Genomic DNA, 19,685 nt, shown 5'->3' on the forward strand with positions numbered 1-19,685 from the left:
TTCTGTTACCGGTGCAAGGAAGCAAGTATGAGGGTTGCGAGCGATATTTAATGTGGGGTCGGAAATCTGTCTGTGATGCTTTGCTTTCTCAGTGGTTTCGTTAATGAAATAATTGTTAAATTTATTAGAGATATTTATGTCATCTTTCCAGATTTCACCTTTATATCTGATTTCCTTGATCTCTTCTTTTCTAACTGACCTTTGTGTTATTTCATTGACTATGCCCCAGACCTTACCCCGGTTATTTGAATTGCGATTGATCAGATTCCTATAGTACTCAGTTTTCGTTTTCATAATTAGATCATTTAGTTTGTTCCTATATTTCCTGTACTGTTCTTTAATTTCCAAGTTATCCTTATTTTTTAAATATTGTTGATAAAGTCGGTCTCTTGTGTGAATAGATTTTACCAAACCGTAAGAAATCCATTCTGTTCTTTTGACTTCCTTTGATTTCAATTTAACAGTGGACAGGCTCATGCAGCTTTTAATTGTATTCACGAATTTATCAAGTTTGATATCTAAATCACTGCTGTTTAAGATGTCTCCCCAATTTATTTTACTTAAATGATTTTTAAGCTCAAAATGATCTATTTTAAAACAGTTACGTCGAAAATTTGGTATATTATTAGGGACCGAGGCATTTTGAATGTTGAGACTTACTATTATAGGATAATGATCTGAAATTTTACTTTGAGAGATGATAGACAGAATGTCGTCATTTCTCAACCTACTTTTAATCAAAGCATGATCAATACAGGATTTACTTGTACCAGATACTCTAGTAGGATTGTTTATTAAGGACTGAAAATTTCTTTCTTGTACCATGTTGAGATATTCGTCACAGTCGTGTTCATTTAAAAGGTCTATATTTGTGTCCCCTATTATCAGTTCGGTTTCAACATGGCATCTATCTTGGATATAATGATCTAACGCACTGAGAAACCGCTGTTTGTGATATTCATGTGACCGATATACTCCTGTAATAGCTACTTTCTTGTTGTCATAATTAATTACTACTCTGAGAAATTTAAAGTCATCGTACTCAATAATTTCCATTTCGTGCTCCAAACCATTTTTTACCATTAATACAACACCATCACATTTGTTAACTGAACCCTCATTGTAATAAGATTTATACAAGGCATGGTTACTTATATTTACATTACTCAGTGACCAACTTTCTGTTAAAATTACGACATCAAACCTATGATCATATGCTTTCAAAACAACGTCTAAAATGTTCTTATTTTTCCTTATGCTTCTAATATTAGTATGAAAAATTTGTAATGTACTTTTCCCTTCCGCATGCTTCTGCAGTCTACTCGTGCAATCTTTGATGCCCCTTCTCGTCTCTGAAAGAGGTTGGTATGTTACATAATCATCTTCTAGACCTATTCTGACTATTTACAGGAAAAGGTTAAAGTCAGCTGTTAGTTATTACTAAGAAGGAAGTTACTGTAAGTGCGGAGTTTGTACAGAGGGTTGGGACAAGGTCAGTGTCCAGTGGGGTACCGTAATTAACGAGCTAGTGAAGGTCAAGCAGGTAGACCACAGCCGTTCAGCCAAGCAGGGTGGAATGCAAGAGCAGTGAAGGGGAGAGTGAGAGAGAGAGATAGCGAGAGGGAGATGTGTCCTAGAAGAGGAAACAAAACTTAATACAAAGGGTTACCAACTTATGGGTTAGTAAACTAAACACAGGTTAGATATGAGTAAGCTCATGGAATGTCACTCATCTGCGTAGCGCGGTGCATGCTGCCATCAGCAGTCTTAGACAGGATAACTCCATCACTGGTCCAGACATTTCTGACGCCGAACTTGGAGATAGCCGCCTTCAGAACCGTCAGTCTGGCAGACGTAAGGTCCTCCCGGATCGTAACACGAGATCCTTTTAAATGCCTTTTCTTTGCGAATATCTCCTTCCTGCTGCGATAACTTGTCATCTTCACGATAATAGGCCGGGGTTTATTACCAATTTTAAGCCCGACTCTGTGGCTCCTGTCAATATCAGTCAATTTTATGTCTGCACCAATGTCACGTGCAACATTTAATACTAAATTGTCCGTGTCCTCATTCGACTCTTCGGGAATGCCAAATATGCGGAGGTTATTTCTACGCTGATATTGTTCCAAATTATCATAATTTGACTTCACTTCCGCTTTAAGTTCTGCGAGTTCCTTGTCTCTCTTGGCAATCTGATTCTTTAGGTCCTCACATGCATTTATATTGAACTGAACAGATTCCTCTAGTCTCTTTAACACACACTCCGTAATTTTGTCCACTATGGTACTCACAATTAATTCCACGAATACCTTAGACTGAAGTGTCTCTTCTATTATTTTCTTCACGGTGTCTTCTGTTGGGTTGGCACTCCTGCACTCGGCCTGCTGTTGATTCTTCTTCGTTCCTGGCGCCATTTCACTATTACACTAATTGCACGGCACTCGAACAAAGAACGAACTAATTGTTGATAGTACTTGATTCCACGATACAAATAGATGCACTGTGGCAAATTACAGCACTGTCGCAATTGTTTACACCTGCCAAAACACTTAAATTCCACGAGCTTAAACTCACGCGTGTTACTCGTATGGCATCTCGAGAGTAATCATTGTAGGAGAACTGAATGCACAGTTGGGACAGATAGAATAGGATATGATAACGTAATGGGACCTCATGGATATGGTGGATGAAATACAGGGTGTTTGAAAAGAACTCACTAGTTTTAATGTGTCCTAGAATCTGTACAAAGTGACATACACTATTCTAGTTTGTGGTGTGTGATTCATCAACTCTCCAAGTTTGGCTCCCCTGCAGTTGGCAGGTCTGCTTGACCTTGAGACGGCGCCAGTGCTGTTAGTTTCCTCTGTTCCCTCTGTTCAGTCCAGGCGTGCGTGTAGTGCAGTGCAGAACAGAGGAAACAAACAGCACTGGGGCCGTCTCAAGGTCAAGCAGACCTGCCAACAGCAGGGGAGCCAAACTTGGAGAGTTGATGAATCACACACCACAAACTAGAATAGCGTATGTCACTTTGTACGGATTCTAGGACACATTAAAACTAGGGAGTCCTTTTTCAAACACCCCGTATAGAAGGTGAACATCTCCTTGACTTCTGTATGAGGAATGGGTTGGTGGTGAAAAATAGTTGGTTCAAGAAGAGACAGAGCTATAAGATAACACGATACAGTTGGGATGGACTACAAAAGACTGTAATTGATTATGTCATCTCAGATGAAGAAAGGAGCAGAATGGTAACAGATGTCAGAGTAATACCCAGCGAGAGCCTTGACAGTGACCACCATCTATTAGTAGCGGACCTGAGAAACTTTTATGTGCCAAAGTACAGAACAGGAAAATGCCAAAAATTAAAGTATGGAAACTCCAGAAAACAGAGAAGAGAACTGAGTATCAGAACCAGATAAAAACCTTGTTACCAAGAGATGAAAGGAGAAATGAAGAGGCAGAATGGACCAGACTAAGTGACACATTGGTTAAGGAAGCAACTGAAGTTTATGGAAAGAAACGTATGAAAACAAGGGAGAAGGAAACACCTTGGTGGAATGAAAGAGTGAGAGCAGCAATCAGGGAAAGAAATCTCTTGCGGAAAGTAAGGGATCGGGAAAAAAATAAACCGGATCTTACTAGAGATGAGGCAAAGATCAGAAACTTCGAACAATTATACCAAAACAAGAAACTGGACGTTAAAAGAACAGTTACAGAAGAAAAGACCAAGGCATGGAATATATTCACTCAGAAACTGGAGGAAGATTGCAGAGGCAATAAGAAACTACTGTGTAGTGTTATCAGAGGTAACAGGAAACCAATGAATACCATAAAGGCACTTGAGGATGAAAATGGAAATCTGGTTAGGACAGAAAGTGACATGAGAGAAGTCCTCAAGAACCATTTCAACCACCTACTGAATATACTACTTCAAGAACAAAAAATACAGAACTGGAAATCCAAGCCTACAATGCAGAACCTCTCATCACCTGGACAGAAACTGAGATAGCCTTAAAATCTATGCCTAAAGGAAAATCTTCAGGTAGTGATGAAGTGAATGCAGACATGATAAAGGCAGCAGGCATCCAGGGTATACAATGGCTGCACAGAGTACTAAATGTCATATGGACAGACAACAAAATACCTGCAGATTGGAGCAAGGGTGTTATAATTCCCCCGTTTAAGAAAGGCAGCAGACAGAAACCCACCAGCTACATAGAGGAATAACACTACTGTCTCATGGGCTAAAAATTCTAGAGAAGATCATAGAAAGGAGATTGAGAAACATCATTGAACCACTGTTAGAAGAGGAGATATATGGATTCAGATGTAACAGATCAACAGTGGATCTAATTTTTAGCACCCGCATGTTGATTGAAAAATACTGAGAGAAAGGCAAGAACCTGGTCATTGTATTCCTAGATATATAAAAGGCCTATGATAGTGTTATAAGAGATAAGATCTGGGACTGCCTGAGGAAAACAAATGTGCCTGAAGGACTGGTAAGGAAAATTCAGATGTACAAAGACCGTACTAGCTGTGTACATATTGGGGATGGTCGATCGTAATGGTTTGAAACCAAGAATAGAGATCAGCAAGGAAGTGCACTGTCCCCACTACTGTTCATTACTGTTATGGACAATATAATGAAGAACATCAAGAAAAAGTTAGATGAACTGAATGCAGTGGCCTTTTGCTGATGATATCATGATTTGGGGTGAAACAGAAGAGGAAGTACAGACCAGACTCAACATATGGAAGTCCCAGTTCCAGGAATATAACCTCAACATCAGCAAGACCAAGACAGTGGTGGACAGTCAACAGAGAAGGGCGTCCAGCAAGTGTAAAACTAGGAGACTACCAGCTAGTGTGTGTGTGGATAGTTTCCTTTACCTTGGAAGTGTAATCTTCAGTGATAATTTGGTCAGAAAGGAAATTACGTACAGACAGAGTGCAAAAGGGATCAGAATTCTACCAACAAGTAAGAACACTTTTATGGGATGACACGATTTGAAAACCGGCCAAACTGATGATGTTTAACAGCTATTTCGTACCAAAATGGACCTATGGTATTGAAGCGTGCACCGTCACAAAAAGAGATTCATCAAGACTGCAAGCATCAGAGATGAAATTATTTAGATCCACCATCCAGAAGACCAAGATCGACAAGTTAAGAAATGAGGAGGTGAAGCCAGAATAAAAACATCCCTATTAGACCGAATCAGCACATCCTGACTACGGTGGTACGGGCATGTGATGAGGATTGAACCTACAAGAACAGCCAGAATAAATTTGGATAGACAGATCGAGGGGAAAAGACCTGCAGGAAGACCTAAAACCCGATGGATGGACATGATCAAGGTTGAGCAGACTGTGGATGTTCTCCATGACAAGTTGTATATGGACAGGAAGAAGTGGAAGAGGCTCATTTACAGTACCGGGGAAACTGGAACTATAAAATGATGATGATGATGATGATTATTATTCTTAAGAGTTTCTAACCACTTTAGTCTGGGTCTCCTTCTTGCTCTTCCTCGTCCTATTTGGTCTCCATCATCTGCTTCAGCAACCTCTCCTCTTCCACGAATCTACTACGCTGGTGTAGCAGGGATAGAGGCGACACTCCCACGTGGCGTGTCCCAGGTGGCGGATAGGGGGGTCCTAACCAGCTTGCCAGCGAACTTGAGGGAAATAAAATACCTCTGACAGACCAAATACACAACCCCTTGTGTGTGGGGGATGCAGATGAAGAATACACCCACCATATCCCCTGCTTGCCATAAGGGGCGACCAAGGAATGATTGTATTAGAACCATGAAACTACTTGTAGCATCATGCGTGAACACCACGAGTCGATTTTACTTGTGCGTAGTACCACTATGTTAGGTACCAAATAGGTTTGTGATTAGTAGCGTGCAGGAGCGCCGTGCGGTCAGCCGCCCACTTAAGAGTGTACTGTCGCTTTTACAGTACCTGTGATTAGTACCTCTATATGAGCGCACCATGGTTCTGGTTTGCCTATGATTAGTACCCACTATGTGAGGAACATCACGGGATAGTATGAGCCCCTGTGGTTAGTACACTTATGTGATGAACACCATAGGTTTGCATTGCCTGTAAATGGCGCCGCCACGAACCTACTACGCTGGCGTAGCAGGGGGAGAGGTGATACTCCCACGTGGCGTGTCCCAGGTGGCGGATAGGGGGGTCCTAACCGGCTTGCCGGCGGACTTGAGGGAAATAAAATACCTCTCGCGGACCAAACACACTACCCCCTGTGGGTGGGGGATGCAGACGAAGAATACACCCACGGTATCCCCTGCCTGCCGTAAGAGGCGACTAAAAGAGGCGACCAAGGGATGATCAAATTAGAACCATGAGACTACTTGTGCTTTGTACCACCACGCGGGGAACACCATGAGACTCTTTTACTTCTGCGTAGTACCACTATATTAGGTACCATATAGGTTTGTGATTAGTAGCAATAGAGTATGTTGGCAGCTTCTACAGTATCCGTGATTCATACCCCTATATGAGCAACACCATGGGATGAGAAACTCCATGGTTCTGTCTTGCCTGTGCTTAGTACCCAGGATGTGAGTAACACCCCAGGATAGCACGGGTCCCTGTGGTTAGTCCAATTTTGTGAGGAACATCATAGGTTTGCATTGCATGTATAGGTTTGCGTTGCCTGTAAATAGCGCCGCAGTGTGCGACACACCATGGGTCTGTATTCCCTGTGCAAATTTCATTACCTGTGTTTAGTACCATACTGTGTGGAATGCTGCGAGTCTAAGCTGCTTTTGATTAGTACCGCAACATGACAAATGGCATGGTTCTACTTTCCTAACGATAAGTACCATTATGAGAGGCCGATGACTTGGATTTTGGACCATTTTGGACTAACAGCTTTGTCGATTTAGTATTATGCTATAGACACAGTCCCTTGGTCAGTAATACTATTGTTTCACGTCCGTTTTTGTGAATGCGAGACTTTGCGTGTCGGATCCACTGATTGTTTTAAATTCATCTCCATCCATGCATTCTTCGCCCTCACGTTTTGAATTCTGGTCAGTGGAGGCTTTTGGACTTTTAATTTGTCATTTCATTTCGTCTCATTTCGTACCATTAGGAGCCGATGACCTCGATGTTAGGCCCCTTTAAACAACAAGCATCATCAAATGGCGCCGCAATGTGCGAAACACCATACAACTGTATTACATGTGCGAATTTCATTACTTGTGAGTAGTACCATAATGTGTAGAATACCGCGAGTCTACGCTACTTTTGATTAGTACCACACCGTGACATATACTATGGTTCTACTTTCCTAGCGCTAAGTACCATTATGATGGGCCAAGGATTTGGATTTTGGACCCCTTTAGACTGCAAGCATCATTGATTCAGTATTGTGCCTTAGAAGCAGTCCCTTGGTCAGTAATATTATTGTTTTACATCAGTTTCTGTGAATGTGAGGCACTGCGGGTCAGATCCACTGATTGTTTTAAATTCATATCCATACATTAATTCTTCGTCCTCACGTTCTGAATTCTGGTCAGTGGAGGATTTTGGACTTTTAATTTGTCATTACATTTCGTCTCATTTCGTACCATTAGGGACTGATGACCTAGATGTTAGGCCCCTTTAAACAACAAGCATCATCATCATCATCTCTATCTCTCCTCTTCCATCCTACTAACATGTCCAAACCATCTATTTATCCCTCCCCATTCTGTCATAAAGCTTTTCCACTCAGATTTCCTTTCTGATGTCCTCATTTCTTATTCTGTCCTTTCTTGTCTTTCCTATCATACTTCACAAAAATTTCATTTTACTGCCTGGATTTTATTCTCCCACCTCTTTGCTACTGTCTAAGTCTCTGCTTCATATGTGAGTATTGAGCAGTAGTACATCTTGTACATCGTCTCTCTTCATTCATTGGCTCTTCCTTCCTCTACATCAGGTTCTTCACAATCTGGTAGAATGCATTTCCTTGTTGAAGCTTTCCACTGATTTCCATGTCCAGCCTTGCATCCTGCATCAGTTCGCTTCCCAAGTACTTGAAGCTCTCTGCAATTTCAAGGTTTTGTCCCTTTATTTTTAAAATCCCTTCCCTCCTTTAGTCAACACCATTGTCATAAACTTATCCATGCTGCTTTTTATTTCATAATTTTCAATAATCTCGCTCAACATGTCGAGTTGCCTTTGTACTTCCTGTCAGTTTGCTCCCCACACCAGGTATCATCGGCAAACAGCATTACCTTCAGCTCCCTGCCCCTATATTTTACATTTGTCTTTTCCTTCACAGTTGTATTCATAACCGTCATTAATAACATTGATGACAGCACACTTCCTTGTCGTAGTCTGGTTACATTCCAAAACCATCGTCCTCCCCTACCTGTCTGGACATTGCTGCAACAAGTTTTGTACATTGCTTGCACATATTCTAACATTTGTTTTTCAAGTCCTTTCCTTTGCATTATTTTCCACACTATTGTTCCGCCTATAGTATCATAAGCTCCTTCTAAATCAAGGAATGTAATCACCATATCTCTTCCAGATTCCCAACGTTTTTCCATTAACTGCCTCATACTGAAGACAGGATCTTCCATTTCGAATGCCTTAATGCTCTTCTAATTGTCCTTCCAGCTCTCATGTCATTCTCTTTTTTGGTACCCTTTCAGATATTTTTGCTACCTGAGAGATGAGCATGATTCCTTGATAATTATCACATATCTCTTATCCCCCTTCTTAAATATTCCAGCAATTTGTGGTACCGATGTTTCTTTCCAAATGTATCTAAATAGCCTATACATCCATTGTAGACCAACAGGTCCTGCTGCTTTTATCATTTCCACACACAATTCATCCAATCATGCTCCTTTTCCCACTTCCATTTGTTTGACAGCAGTTTCCACCTCTTCCATTCTGGTTTCACCCTCGGATTCTCTCTTCTCACGCTCTACCTCTATCATCCCATGCACTCCCGTTCTTACATTCAGGAGTTCATGAAAGTAATTCGTCCATCTTTTCCTACCTTCTCAGGTTGTATTATCTCTTCAGTTTTTTTTTTTTTTTCTCTTCCCTCTCTCTTTAACCTCTGTAGGGGCTGCCTGGCCGAGGCAGTAAAGGCGTGCTCAGTCCGCCCGGAAGGACATGGGTTCGAATCCCCATGTTGTTGGTTTGTTTTGTGTAAGGGTAAAGCAGAGGTTTGTATTCTTGAGTTTTGTATTCAATTTTATCTTATTTGTGGTGTCTTCTCTTTAAGGCCTATTTCCTTCAGAGCCTGTCTTACTTCTCTGATCCATTTACATCCTGTTGTGGTATTTTTTGAGACGAGATTGTGTTGTACTAGTTGTTTCAGAAGCCTCAAATCCTGCATCCTCATGATATGTCCAAAGAATCCCAGTCTCATATGCATAGTATCTGTAATGGGTTCTAGCTCTTTGTACACGACTTTGTTAGGTATTAACCGCCACTGTCCATCCTTCTGGTATTTTTTGTTGATGCAGGTTCTTCCAATCCTCCTTTCAATTTTCTGAAGTTTGTCAGTCTTTGGTTGTTTATTCAGGTGAAAAAGTGTTTCTGCTGCATATGTAGCTTCTGGTTTTATAACTGTGTTGTAGTGTTTTATTTTTGCATTTTTTGATAGACATTTCTTTTTGTAGATATCCCATGTTAATTTTTGTGCTTTAGCTAATCTACTTGTTCTTGTTTGGTTTGAGATTTTTTCATTTAGGTTGTGTTATTATTTCTCCAAGATATTTAAATTGAGTTACTATTTTGATTTCATTACTATTTATGGTAACGTCTTTTAGTTGTGTTGGTTTTTGGGGCATAATTTCTGTGTTTTCAAATGATATTTTGAGGCCAATTTTATTTGCAATGTTTTGAAGTTCTGATATCTGGGTTTTTGCTTTTATGTCCACTGCTAGTAATGCTAAATCGTCAGCAAAACCCAGGCAATTTGTTTTGATTTTTCGGCCAATCTTTATTTTGGGGGTACATTTCCTAAACCATTCCCTCATTACCATTTCTAGAGCACAATAATTTTATAATTTTATATTTTATAATATAAATTATTTATTTTTTATTTTTTTCCTAAGGGTGATTTACTTTTCAGGCTTCCTTCCTGATAGAGTTGGCTAAGATTTGTGTTCATCTCAAATCTGATTCCAAAATCTTTCTTGTGTTGAGTATTCGAGACTAAATTTCCTAAATTGTAGTAACTTTCTTATCTTAGAAACTGATATTTTTATGCCTGCAGACATGGATGAACACCAGATGTCACCTGAAGAATTTACTAGTAAGAAGATTACGAACAAACTTCTCCAGCAAATTCAGGATCCTTTGGTGCTGTCATCAGGTGCCTTACCCTCATGGTGTGAAGAACTGAGTCATTCATGTCCATTCCTGTTTCCTTTTGAAACACGCCAACTGTACTTCAATTGCACAGCTTTTGGAGCTTCACGCTCTATTGTGTGGCTACAGACTCAGCGCGATGTGACGCTGGAACGTCAGCGTGCTCCTGGTCTGTCTCCTCGGCGTGAGGAACCACATGAATTCAGGGTTGGGAGACTTAAACATGAACGTGTTAAAGTACCTCGTGGTGAACAACTGTTAGATTGGGCTGTGCAAGTCATGAAGGTCCATGCAGATCGAAAGAGCATTTTGGAGGTAAGTTTTAGTTTAGTTTTTATTTAAGCATTGCTCATTGTGAACAGGATAGCTACTATTTGTTTCATTTTTGTGGATTACTATATTTAACTAATAGTCCGCACGGCTTTACTTCTAAATTGACATTTTGCAAAACAAATGAGCACCGCTTACCTTTGTTGCCAGCATGCTATTGCAGCGAGAACAGCTGATGCAATACGACTGTGGTAAACAGCTCTCGTAAAATGTAATACCGTACTCAAAAAGCTAATGAATCTGGGTTTAAAACAAATTCACAAAAACTACCACTACACTAAAAAGGGAACACATTATTAAGAATAAAGGAGAATGAGGAAATAACACATCACTCACTGCTAATGTCTGGCACAGGAAGGAGGTGTTATGGCCTACAGAGGGGACACCCCACTGATCTCAGAGTCACTTTCTTGCCACTTGTCTTTCCTGAACTACACTGAGACATGCTAAACATGCACGAAATAAGTACACTAACCAATACACGGACATAAAACTACAGCTATTTTTATACACTGAACTATTAAACCTGTGTTGTACAAACTTATGCTGTGCTAAACAGTAAACTACGCTGTACTGTACTATACTAGAGAGATACAGACTAATATGAAAAACACTGAATACTGAAGAAAAATGCAAAAGATCGCGAACTGTACAGAATACTATACACGCTGAGCGAGATAGGTTAGCCACGTGGTGAATGTAAATACAGTAAAATCTTGTTCATTCGAATTCGTTGCGACTCAAAAATCGTACTTCAAATTACACAATTTTGAATTAACCGCCAACTCATAATTCAGAAATGACAACCCTTGGCGCGTCACAAAATATTCTAAGACCCGTCACTTCATGCAATCACATTGATTCACAGTTTAACGTTGGAAAATATGAAAGAAAAAAAAAGAACTACCGGTAGTTATCCAGCAAGGTGTATTTACAGTATTCAAATAATGCACTTGCATAACTCACTGGCAAACATAACCTCGCGCAACAAAAGTAAAAAATGGGCATGATTCAAAGACGAGGAGAATTCTATGCTGGCTTCGCTGTGTAGCAATCACTTTGATTCACAGTTTAAACCTTTCAAATGTTGTGGAAAAAACTATTTCCGAAATGTTTCCAACAAGGTGCATTTACATTATTCAAATAATGCATTTCGATAAGTCACTGGCAAACATAACCTTATTGGATTACTGTACTGAATGCATTTTAGATGCCCTGTACTTGCACGGAAAGTACCTGATGCCCTTAAAACATTGTGGCTTATCAAACTTTCCTATGACGAGGGGAGGAAGTCTCTCGCTTCCGTGTGCATTGCAACACAGTACAATGACCTCCACCCTTGTACAATTTTCCGGCTGGCACTTCACTTCTCTCCTTTCAAACCATAAGTCCGTTTAGGCTCGGCATTAAAAAAAAAAAAAAGTTTAATCGTTAATCGGCATTAACAATTTTTTCGGTGCGTACGATTTGTCGGTATTGCCAGTGTTCACGGATTCTGCTTCTCCGCACACTGCCTGCTACATGATTTTTGGCATTCCTTAAAACGCTGAATACAAAAGAATTAAGATTTCACTCTAATTTAGCAAATATGAAGCACACTGTAGATACACCAAAGTGAGTGAAAGTGCGGAAAGCTACCCATACATGTTCCGGAAGACACGTTCTATCATGACACGGATACATTTTTTTTTTGGCTAGTTGCTTTACGTCACACTGACACAGATAGGTCTTATGGCAACGATGAGACAGGAAATGGCTAGGAGTGGGAAGGAAGCAGCCGTAGCCTTAAATAAGGTGCAGCCCCACCATTTGCATGGTGTGAAAATGGGAAACCACGGAAAACCATTTTCAGGGCTGCCGATAGTGGGGTTCGAACCTACTATCTCCCGAATACTGGATACTGGCCGCACTTACGCGACTGCAGCTATCGAGCTCGGTCATTTTGAATTTAAATTACTCTATAAAATACTACCTTTTTAACATGTAAAGGCAGTTTTGAATTAAAAGTCTGAATTTCAGTAATGGGACCGACATTGTTCTTCGAATTACGAATTATTCGTATTTCGAATTAACCAATTTAAATAGCTTGCAGAACCATACATCATGTTTCCGGGAACGAGAGCTTCTTCGAATTAGTTGGGATTTTGAATTAACCGATTTTGAATTATCGAGGTTCTACTGTATTAGAGTTGGCAATTAGGTTTTGAAATTACACTTTGCCAATATGTCGATATGAATGTCAGCTTGGAATTCGTTGAATGTCTTATGTTACAGCGCATAACCACCAGACGGAGCCAGAATCGACCAAAACGTCAATTTAGAAGTAAAGTAGTGCTGAGTATAAGTTACACAGTGAAACCTCGTTAGTACATTCCTCATTAATATGTTTTCCTTCTTAGCACATCGTAAATTTGAAGTCCCAACGCCCATCGTATTAAATAATCCCTCACTTAACACGTCACGGTTTTTCGCCTTTACCGCTTAGTACGATCATAAATTCCCCAGACCTGAAAATGTTCGTTGTCATCCCTTGTGTACGGAATGTGATTTCCAACAGAGATAAGAGCCCTCGCCACGGGTCGGTTGGAGAAAGTTGCATGATAAGAGGAAATGACCATGAATTCTCAAACACAGAGTATATTGCGCCTTCAAGGGGCAAGCTGTTAGCTTGCGTAAAGTTGAGTTTTGCATCATTGATTGGCAGCAAAGACTTTACACTAGAACAAGACAGGACAGTGCTAAGTTTAAGCACATTAATAGATTCCACAGCAGCTAGGAGCGCTGAATTCAGTTTTCACGCTTTTTTTTTTTTCCCCCAAAGCTGTCCTGTTGAAATACATGGCTTATGACTGGGAATCATCCGAAATTATGCGTCACGGAAGTTACCGCCACAAAATGTGTCACGGAAGTGTAACTCAAGCAACCGTGCAGTCGTTGGTGGAGGTTCATGACCAAGAGATATATCTATGATTTGATTTTCTCAAAGGGAAAAGTGGTTTATTTTTTGTTCTGTGTTCTTTGCCCTATGGAAGGCTCTTTGTTGTCAGTGAGATTGTTGAATAACCTATTGCGCTTGATTCTGCTTGTAGCCTATTTTGCATTCCAATCAAAAGTTAAAACTTTATTTATTCAAAATCATTCTTTCCAACTTCGGAAACTTTCCTTCGCGCACTCGTTTTCTTGTTCCGTTTCTAGTTTGCTTATACGTATTTTCAATTTTGTCTCGGTTGCCCACAATAGTGTTCAAAGTAGAAGTTGCTAGTTTTAACATTCGCGCCAACTCTACGCGGTTAAGATGTGGATTCCTATCCACTTCTTGAAGGATTTTAATTCTTTCTTCATTAGTGAGTGGTTTTACGACCCTTTTCTTATCCGCACTGCTGAACTTCTCACTATCATCCTATTAGTCCGTAAGTAGGCTGTCACGCAACATATAATTCACTTCTTTTTACCATTCAACACAATAAATTGAAGGTAAAGCAGTGTACCATTCATACAAAAATACAAACTGCTAGTTGACAGTTGGCATGTTTATTCACCGACGAGTCTGTCCGAACCAGTGCAGAGTACTGCTGAAGTTTCGTGTTCAAGATGGCAGCTGAAGGCGCTTAATCGCAAATGGTGAGTATAACCTCGCGAGAAATTCGCTTGAACAAAGTGACCAGAAAACAGTGTTTAACTACCCACTAGTCAGAAACCTAAGGCTTCAACGAACAATTCATTATACAGTTGTTTTAGGAAGAAAGTGATCTGCTATAATATGTAGGTACTGTAGCTACTTCTATGAGCCAAAGGGCAAAAGAATGTTGTATATGTTTTTCCGAGTTTTTCACGTCTTTCAATAGTCCATTGTTACTTTAACAGGCTCCAGTGGAGAATTATTCATATTTGTTCTCTCGACTTTTTCACACTTTTTAGTGCTCTCCTATATCTCCTGAAACACTACACACACACAATGTAAAATGTACTAATGTGTAAAGTGATACAGTCTCCCTGGTGGATACTTTTTAATGGGATATTCGATAGTACGTTTTCCCGCTTAACACTATTTTTTTCATCGTCCCCTGTAGAAACGTGCCTACTAACGAGGTTTCACTGTATTATATATTTATAAAAACATGAAGGATTTAACAAGTTTAGGTTTAAAATCAGCCAAATAAAATCTGTGTGCTTGAATATGGACACAGAGAGCAAAACTGGCAAAGTAAAACTAGGACAGCATTACATGTAAACATTCCAGCATTTTCAACATCTCTGCAGCATTTTGTCAACAGACAACAGATTAACACAAGAAATTAACAGTATGGTTCAACTGTCCGCAAAGTTTCTACAGTTTTCTTTCAGTTTCCGTGGGACAGAAGCTTCTCGTAGGAAAATGAAGTGGTATTGTATAAATCCTACCTGCTTCCTATCCTAACCTGTAGACTTCAAGCTGCTATTTTAACTAGAAGGAATAATAGCCAGATACTGGCAAATGAGGTAAGTTCCGCTGGTCAATTATACAAACGACCAGACCGTGCAGATTAAGAAATAAATTGGTCTGCCTCCAACGAGGGCTGACATTCTGAAGGAGTCAGGGTTGAAATGTTTTGGTCAGAACGATGGCATTAACCCAAACACCCAAAAAACCTATTGTGAAAGGAAAGTGTCTGGGAAAAGACCATGAGGCAGACCAAGAGATAGATGTATGAAGCAGGTGCAAAACAACATGACAAGGAACAACTTGGGGTAGGAGAAGATACTGGAAGACAGGTGATGGTAGGACAGGGGATTATGGAAGAGGCTTTTTCATTCCCACACCTGACTTGCTGGAATGGAGAAACAATTATGATGGTGGTGATGAATATGGGAGAGGTTACATGTCTGCAGTGTATGAATTTTCAGCCAGTTTTGCTCTCTGTTTCATTATTTTTCTCACTCTCTTAACCTGTTGTAATAGCTTTCTCAATCTCTATGTTTAATTTTCACTATTTTAGCACAGGAGAACCTTGTTAATCCAGACTAATTGGTGGGGGATAACAAACAAATACTGCTCCTCAATATGGAGTGCAGTGACTTAACCATGTAAGACCATGTTGATGGAGTGTACATAAAAGAAAAACATAGGTCCAAAATTTTCAGCTGCACTCTTCATCGGTGAAGATCTAACCACGCGGTCTTACATGGTAATACAGATGTTGATTCCCAAAGGGAATTTAAAATATTTGTCCCGAATGAGTAAATTTATAATACCAATGTAATGGTCCGTTATTGGACATTATAAATTTTCCAGTTAACTCATTCTTGGTTGCCTGCGTTTCGCCCTCGTGTGCTAAGTTAGGCTCATCAGTTGGGAGACTTAGCACACGTGCGTCTTGGGTGGTGTGCTAAGTCTCCCAACTGATGAGCCTAACTTAGCACACCACCCAAGACACACGTGTGCTAAGTCTCCCAACTGATGAGCCTAACTTAGCACACGAGGGCGAAACGCAGGCAACCAAGAATGAGTTAGCTGGAAAATTTATAATGTCCAATAACGGACCATTACATTGGTATTATAAATTTACTCATTCGGGACAAATATTTTAAATTTCCTTTGGGAATCATCATCTGTATTATCTGATGGCCAGGCAGGCATCAAATTTTGGAAATGAGACATAGCTCTCATAGTGCATTGGAACTGCTGGTGGCTTCAAGTAGCCTATGCAGTGGCCTCCACGGTATGCACTAGCCTTGCATCTTGGGTGGTGTGCTAAGTCCCAACTGATGAGCCTAACTTAGCACACAAGGGCGAAACGCAGGCAACCAAGAATGAGTTAGCTGGAAAATTTATAATGTCCAATAACGGACCATTTCATTGGTACTTACATGGTAAGTCGCTGCTCTCCATCTGTTTCCTAGACTTAAATATATTTTACTCCTGCTAGTTTTCTTACTTGAGCGTTTATGCCCCCCAGTATGGTTAAGAAGCCCCCATTCAAGGAAGGTACTATAGATGTCCAGATGAACAGTTTGATGTAGATCATCTCTGAGGCTGTCCAATCAACTCCAACGTACTAGTTACAGTTTTTTGTCATGTTGCTCCAATAGACTTGTATCGTTTAAATGCGTTACTTCTAGAATACAATAAAATCTCATCCAACACTCCTACTAATCCTCAGGAATATCAACAATTGAAGCATTAATGGACTAAAATCCTGTCACCCACCAATGAAAATAACCAAGCAGTTCTGAGTTCCATGTTCCAGGAGGCTTTGACTTTCTTTGCAGACTTGGTCATCACTGAACAGGTTTCACACAAAATATAGTGATGCTCTCATTGGGACTTCTGGAGGTCACCTGACTATGATAGTGAATTTATTCTCATCGAATGTCAGCTGCACTCGTATCAGTTATCTTAAGGGGATCTTGTGAAGGTTCCATCATCTCTAGTCCAGTGGCTGAACAGATTCTGTGTGCAGCTTGGGAGCTGTGATTTTTGTACTTTATTTTGGCACCTGCTTCTATATGTATAAAATAGTGTTTCTGTCTACTTTTTTTTATACAAACCTGATATTTGGATTTTATACTGGATAGGACAAATGATAGCGTATGTCAGTTTCAGTTTAATTTTAATCTGTCTGTCCATTTGTTACAGCATCACAGGAAAAGATAGGATGATTTTAATGAAACTGGTTATTTTAAGTTTAGATATTCAAGTCATACATACAATGTTTGTCCTGTTGTGCAATTATTTTGATGTTCTTACCTTTCTATACATGATTTGATTTGCTCCTTGTTTGTTTGTTTCCATTAAGTACTTAAATTTAAATTGTATATGTGTTAAGGTTCTAAAATTTATAAAACTTGCAAGGAATCATAATTTTCATTCAAGTCTTCATTTGTTTCTTCTTCTGGTATTGTTTATAAGGGACTAGCCACTATTTAGCCTCAAACTCCTAAATATATCAGCAGGAGTAGAAATAGGTCCAAAATACACCGTGCTCTATTTGGAACTTTAAAATAAATAAAAAAATCACCTTAAAATAGTTTTGACATTACCTATAGTTAACATTTAAATGCTTTTTTTTCTGGCAGGTGGAGTTCCAAGGTGAAGAAGGTACGGGGCTGGGCCCCACTCTTGAGTTCTATGCCCTGGTGGCAGCCGAACTCCAACGACGTGACCTTGGTATGTGGCTGTGCGATGACGACTTGGATCAGCCCTCCTCTGAATCTCTAGATCTAGGAGAGGGGGTAAAACCACCAGGATACTACGTCCGTCGTCCTGCTGGTTTGTTCCCTGCTCCTCTTCCCCAGGACTCTCCTGCCTGTGATAAGGCTGTTAAATATTTCTGGTTCCTAGGAGTGTTCCTGGCTAAAGTGTTGCAAGACAACCGCTTAGTGGACCTCCCTCTCTCTCAACCCTTCCTCAAGCTGATGTGTCATGGGGAAATCCAGAACAACATCAATGAAAGGTGAGCATAATATAATTTTGAGTGATATTTTCAGATTAGATAATCTGACTCTTTGGCTGATAGTGGTACTCAGTTCCGAGGGCATCAGTGTTTTGATTTCTGGCTGGGTCAGGGATTTAAGCTGCCTGGTAAATTTCTCATCTTGGGTGCTGGGTGTTCACGTTAGTCTTAATTCACCTTTTCATTTACATACAGCACATCACACTATCAACCACCACAGAAATATGCAGTAGTGAATATATCCCTCCATGTAGGGTTTATCAGGAAAGAAATCCAACTGTAAAACTGAACTTAATCTACATCTGGTGCTGACCCCAAGTAGTTGAGAAAAAGCCAAGATGATATAAAGAATGGATTCTTCTCTGTGAGCATTGGATTATGGAAGACAAACTTAGGAGGGTAAAAACTTTCAAGAAGGTTAAAATAATAATTGATACATGATTGTGCTCAGAAGCAAGAATATGCAAACACCAATGAGAATGAATTTCACATCTTCACTCTCTCTAATCTTCATAAGATTGACACTCTCCTCATCTACTGCAGTGCTTCCAGAATTATAAAACCCTTGGGCAGTTTGTTTTGACTTTCCAACTTTAAAACTGAAACCTCAAAATTATGCTGAAAGAAAAGAAGTAGAGAGAATACTCTCAATGCAGGATGAAGAATTGCTCGAGGAACATGAGGATTTGAAAATTCGCTTTTCGAAGAGGAGACTGGTGTATGAGCTAACTAGGGAAATTATGTTTTTGGAGGAAATATGGGACAAATTCTCTCTCCCATCAACTTCAGCATACCAAAGTTTATTTCGTGAACATCAGAGAAAGAAATCGGAAATCTGGCTGGACTTCTACAGTACGGAAGCGATGATGAACGATAAATGGAAGGAAGCCAACTACGAGTTACAGCATGTAACAACAAGACTAGCATGGTTTTTATTTCAAACTATGCTCCACGACGAAGTATCACTCGCCAAATGTGGGATGCATGTGTGCTTCGTGCAGGAAGCAGTGTGATCGTTATCACATACTAATGGGTGCAGGAAGGAAAATTCCTCTAATTAGGTTCTGCATTGAATGATTTTGTTTATTCTTTGTATAGGGCATCATATCGAAAGACCTAGATCAGGCCTCTCTGGAGGCCACATGACATTAATTAATTATTATAATTCACTTTTCTTTCTCTTCCACTCCGTTCTGCTTCTTGGTATCAGACTTTTTTGTCTTTAAGTGATTTAATGTGTGGATTATTGGACCTATGTTGAGCCAGTCTGGTGGAGGTACAGCCTCTGGATATGCTAAAGTTTTTCTTTCAGTAAGCTCACCCTTACCCTTTAGATGTAGCCCTAACCACAGGGCAGTTATTTGTTGGTTCATCTGTCTCCTTACCCATTGGACATTAATATCATCTGTTTTCAAGGCTGTTGGCCAGTTGTTCACCAGAGCCCGGTTAGCCATTGGTCTTCAAAGTTCATATAGGACCTTCACAGCTACTCTAGCAGTTACAGAAAATGTGAAGTCCCTACTGCACTTCACCTCTATAGGCAGGTCCTTGGTTCATGCA

General features: G+C 40.1%; 1 protein-coding gene across 7 annotated transcripts in view; it reads left to right on the forward strand.

Annotated features, from left to right (window-relative positions):
- Ufd4 (ubiquitin fusion-degradation 4-like) overlaps positions 1–19,685 on the forward strand; it is a 716,632-nt gene that overhangs the window by 667,509 nt on the left and 29,438 nt on the right. For all 7 annotated transcript variants that reach the window (XM_067153526.2, XM_067153530.2, XM_067153527.2 and 4 more), the window contains 2 exons: positions 10,268–10,677; positions 17,749–18,125. In XM_067153526.2, the coding sequence (XP_067009627.1) occupies positions 10,268–10,677; positions 17,749–18,125 (787 nt within the window). The remainder of the gene's footprint in view (positions 1–10,267; positions 10,678–17,748; positions 18,126–19,685) is intronic.

Source organism: Anabrus simplex, chromosome 9 (assembly GCF_040414725.1).
Source record: "Anabrus simplex isolate iqAnaSimp1 chromosome 9, ASM4041472v1, whole genome shotgun sequence".
NCBI classification, from domain to species: Eukaryota; Metazoa; Arthropoda; class Insecta; order Orthoptera; family Tettigoniidae; genus Anabrus; species Anabrus simplex.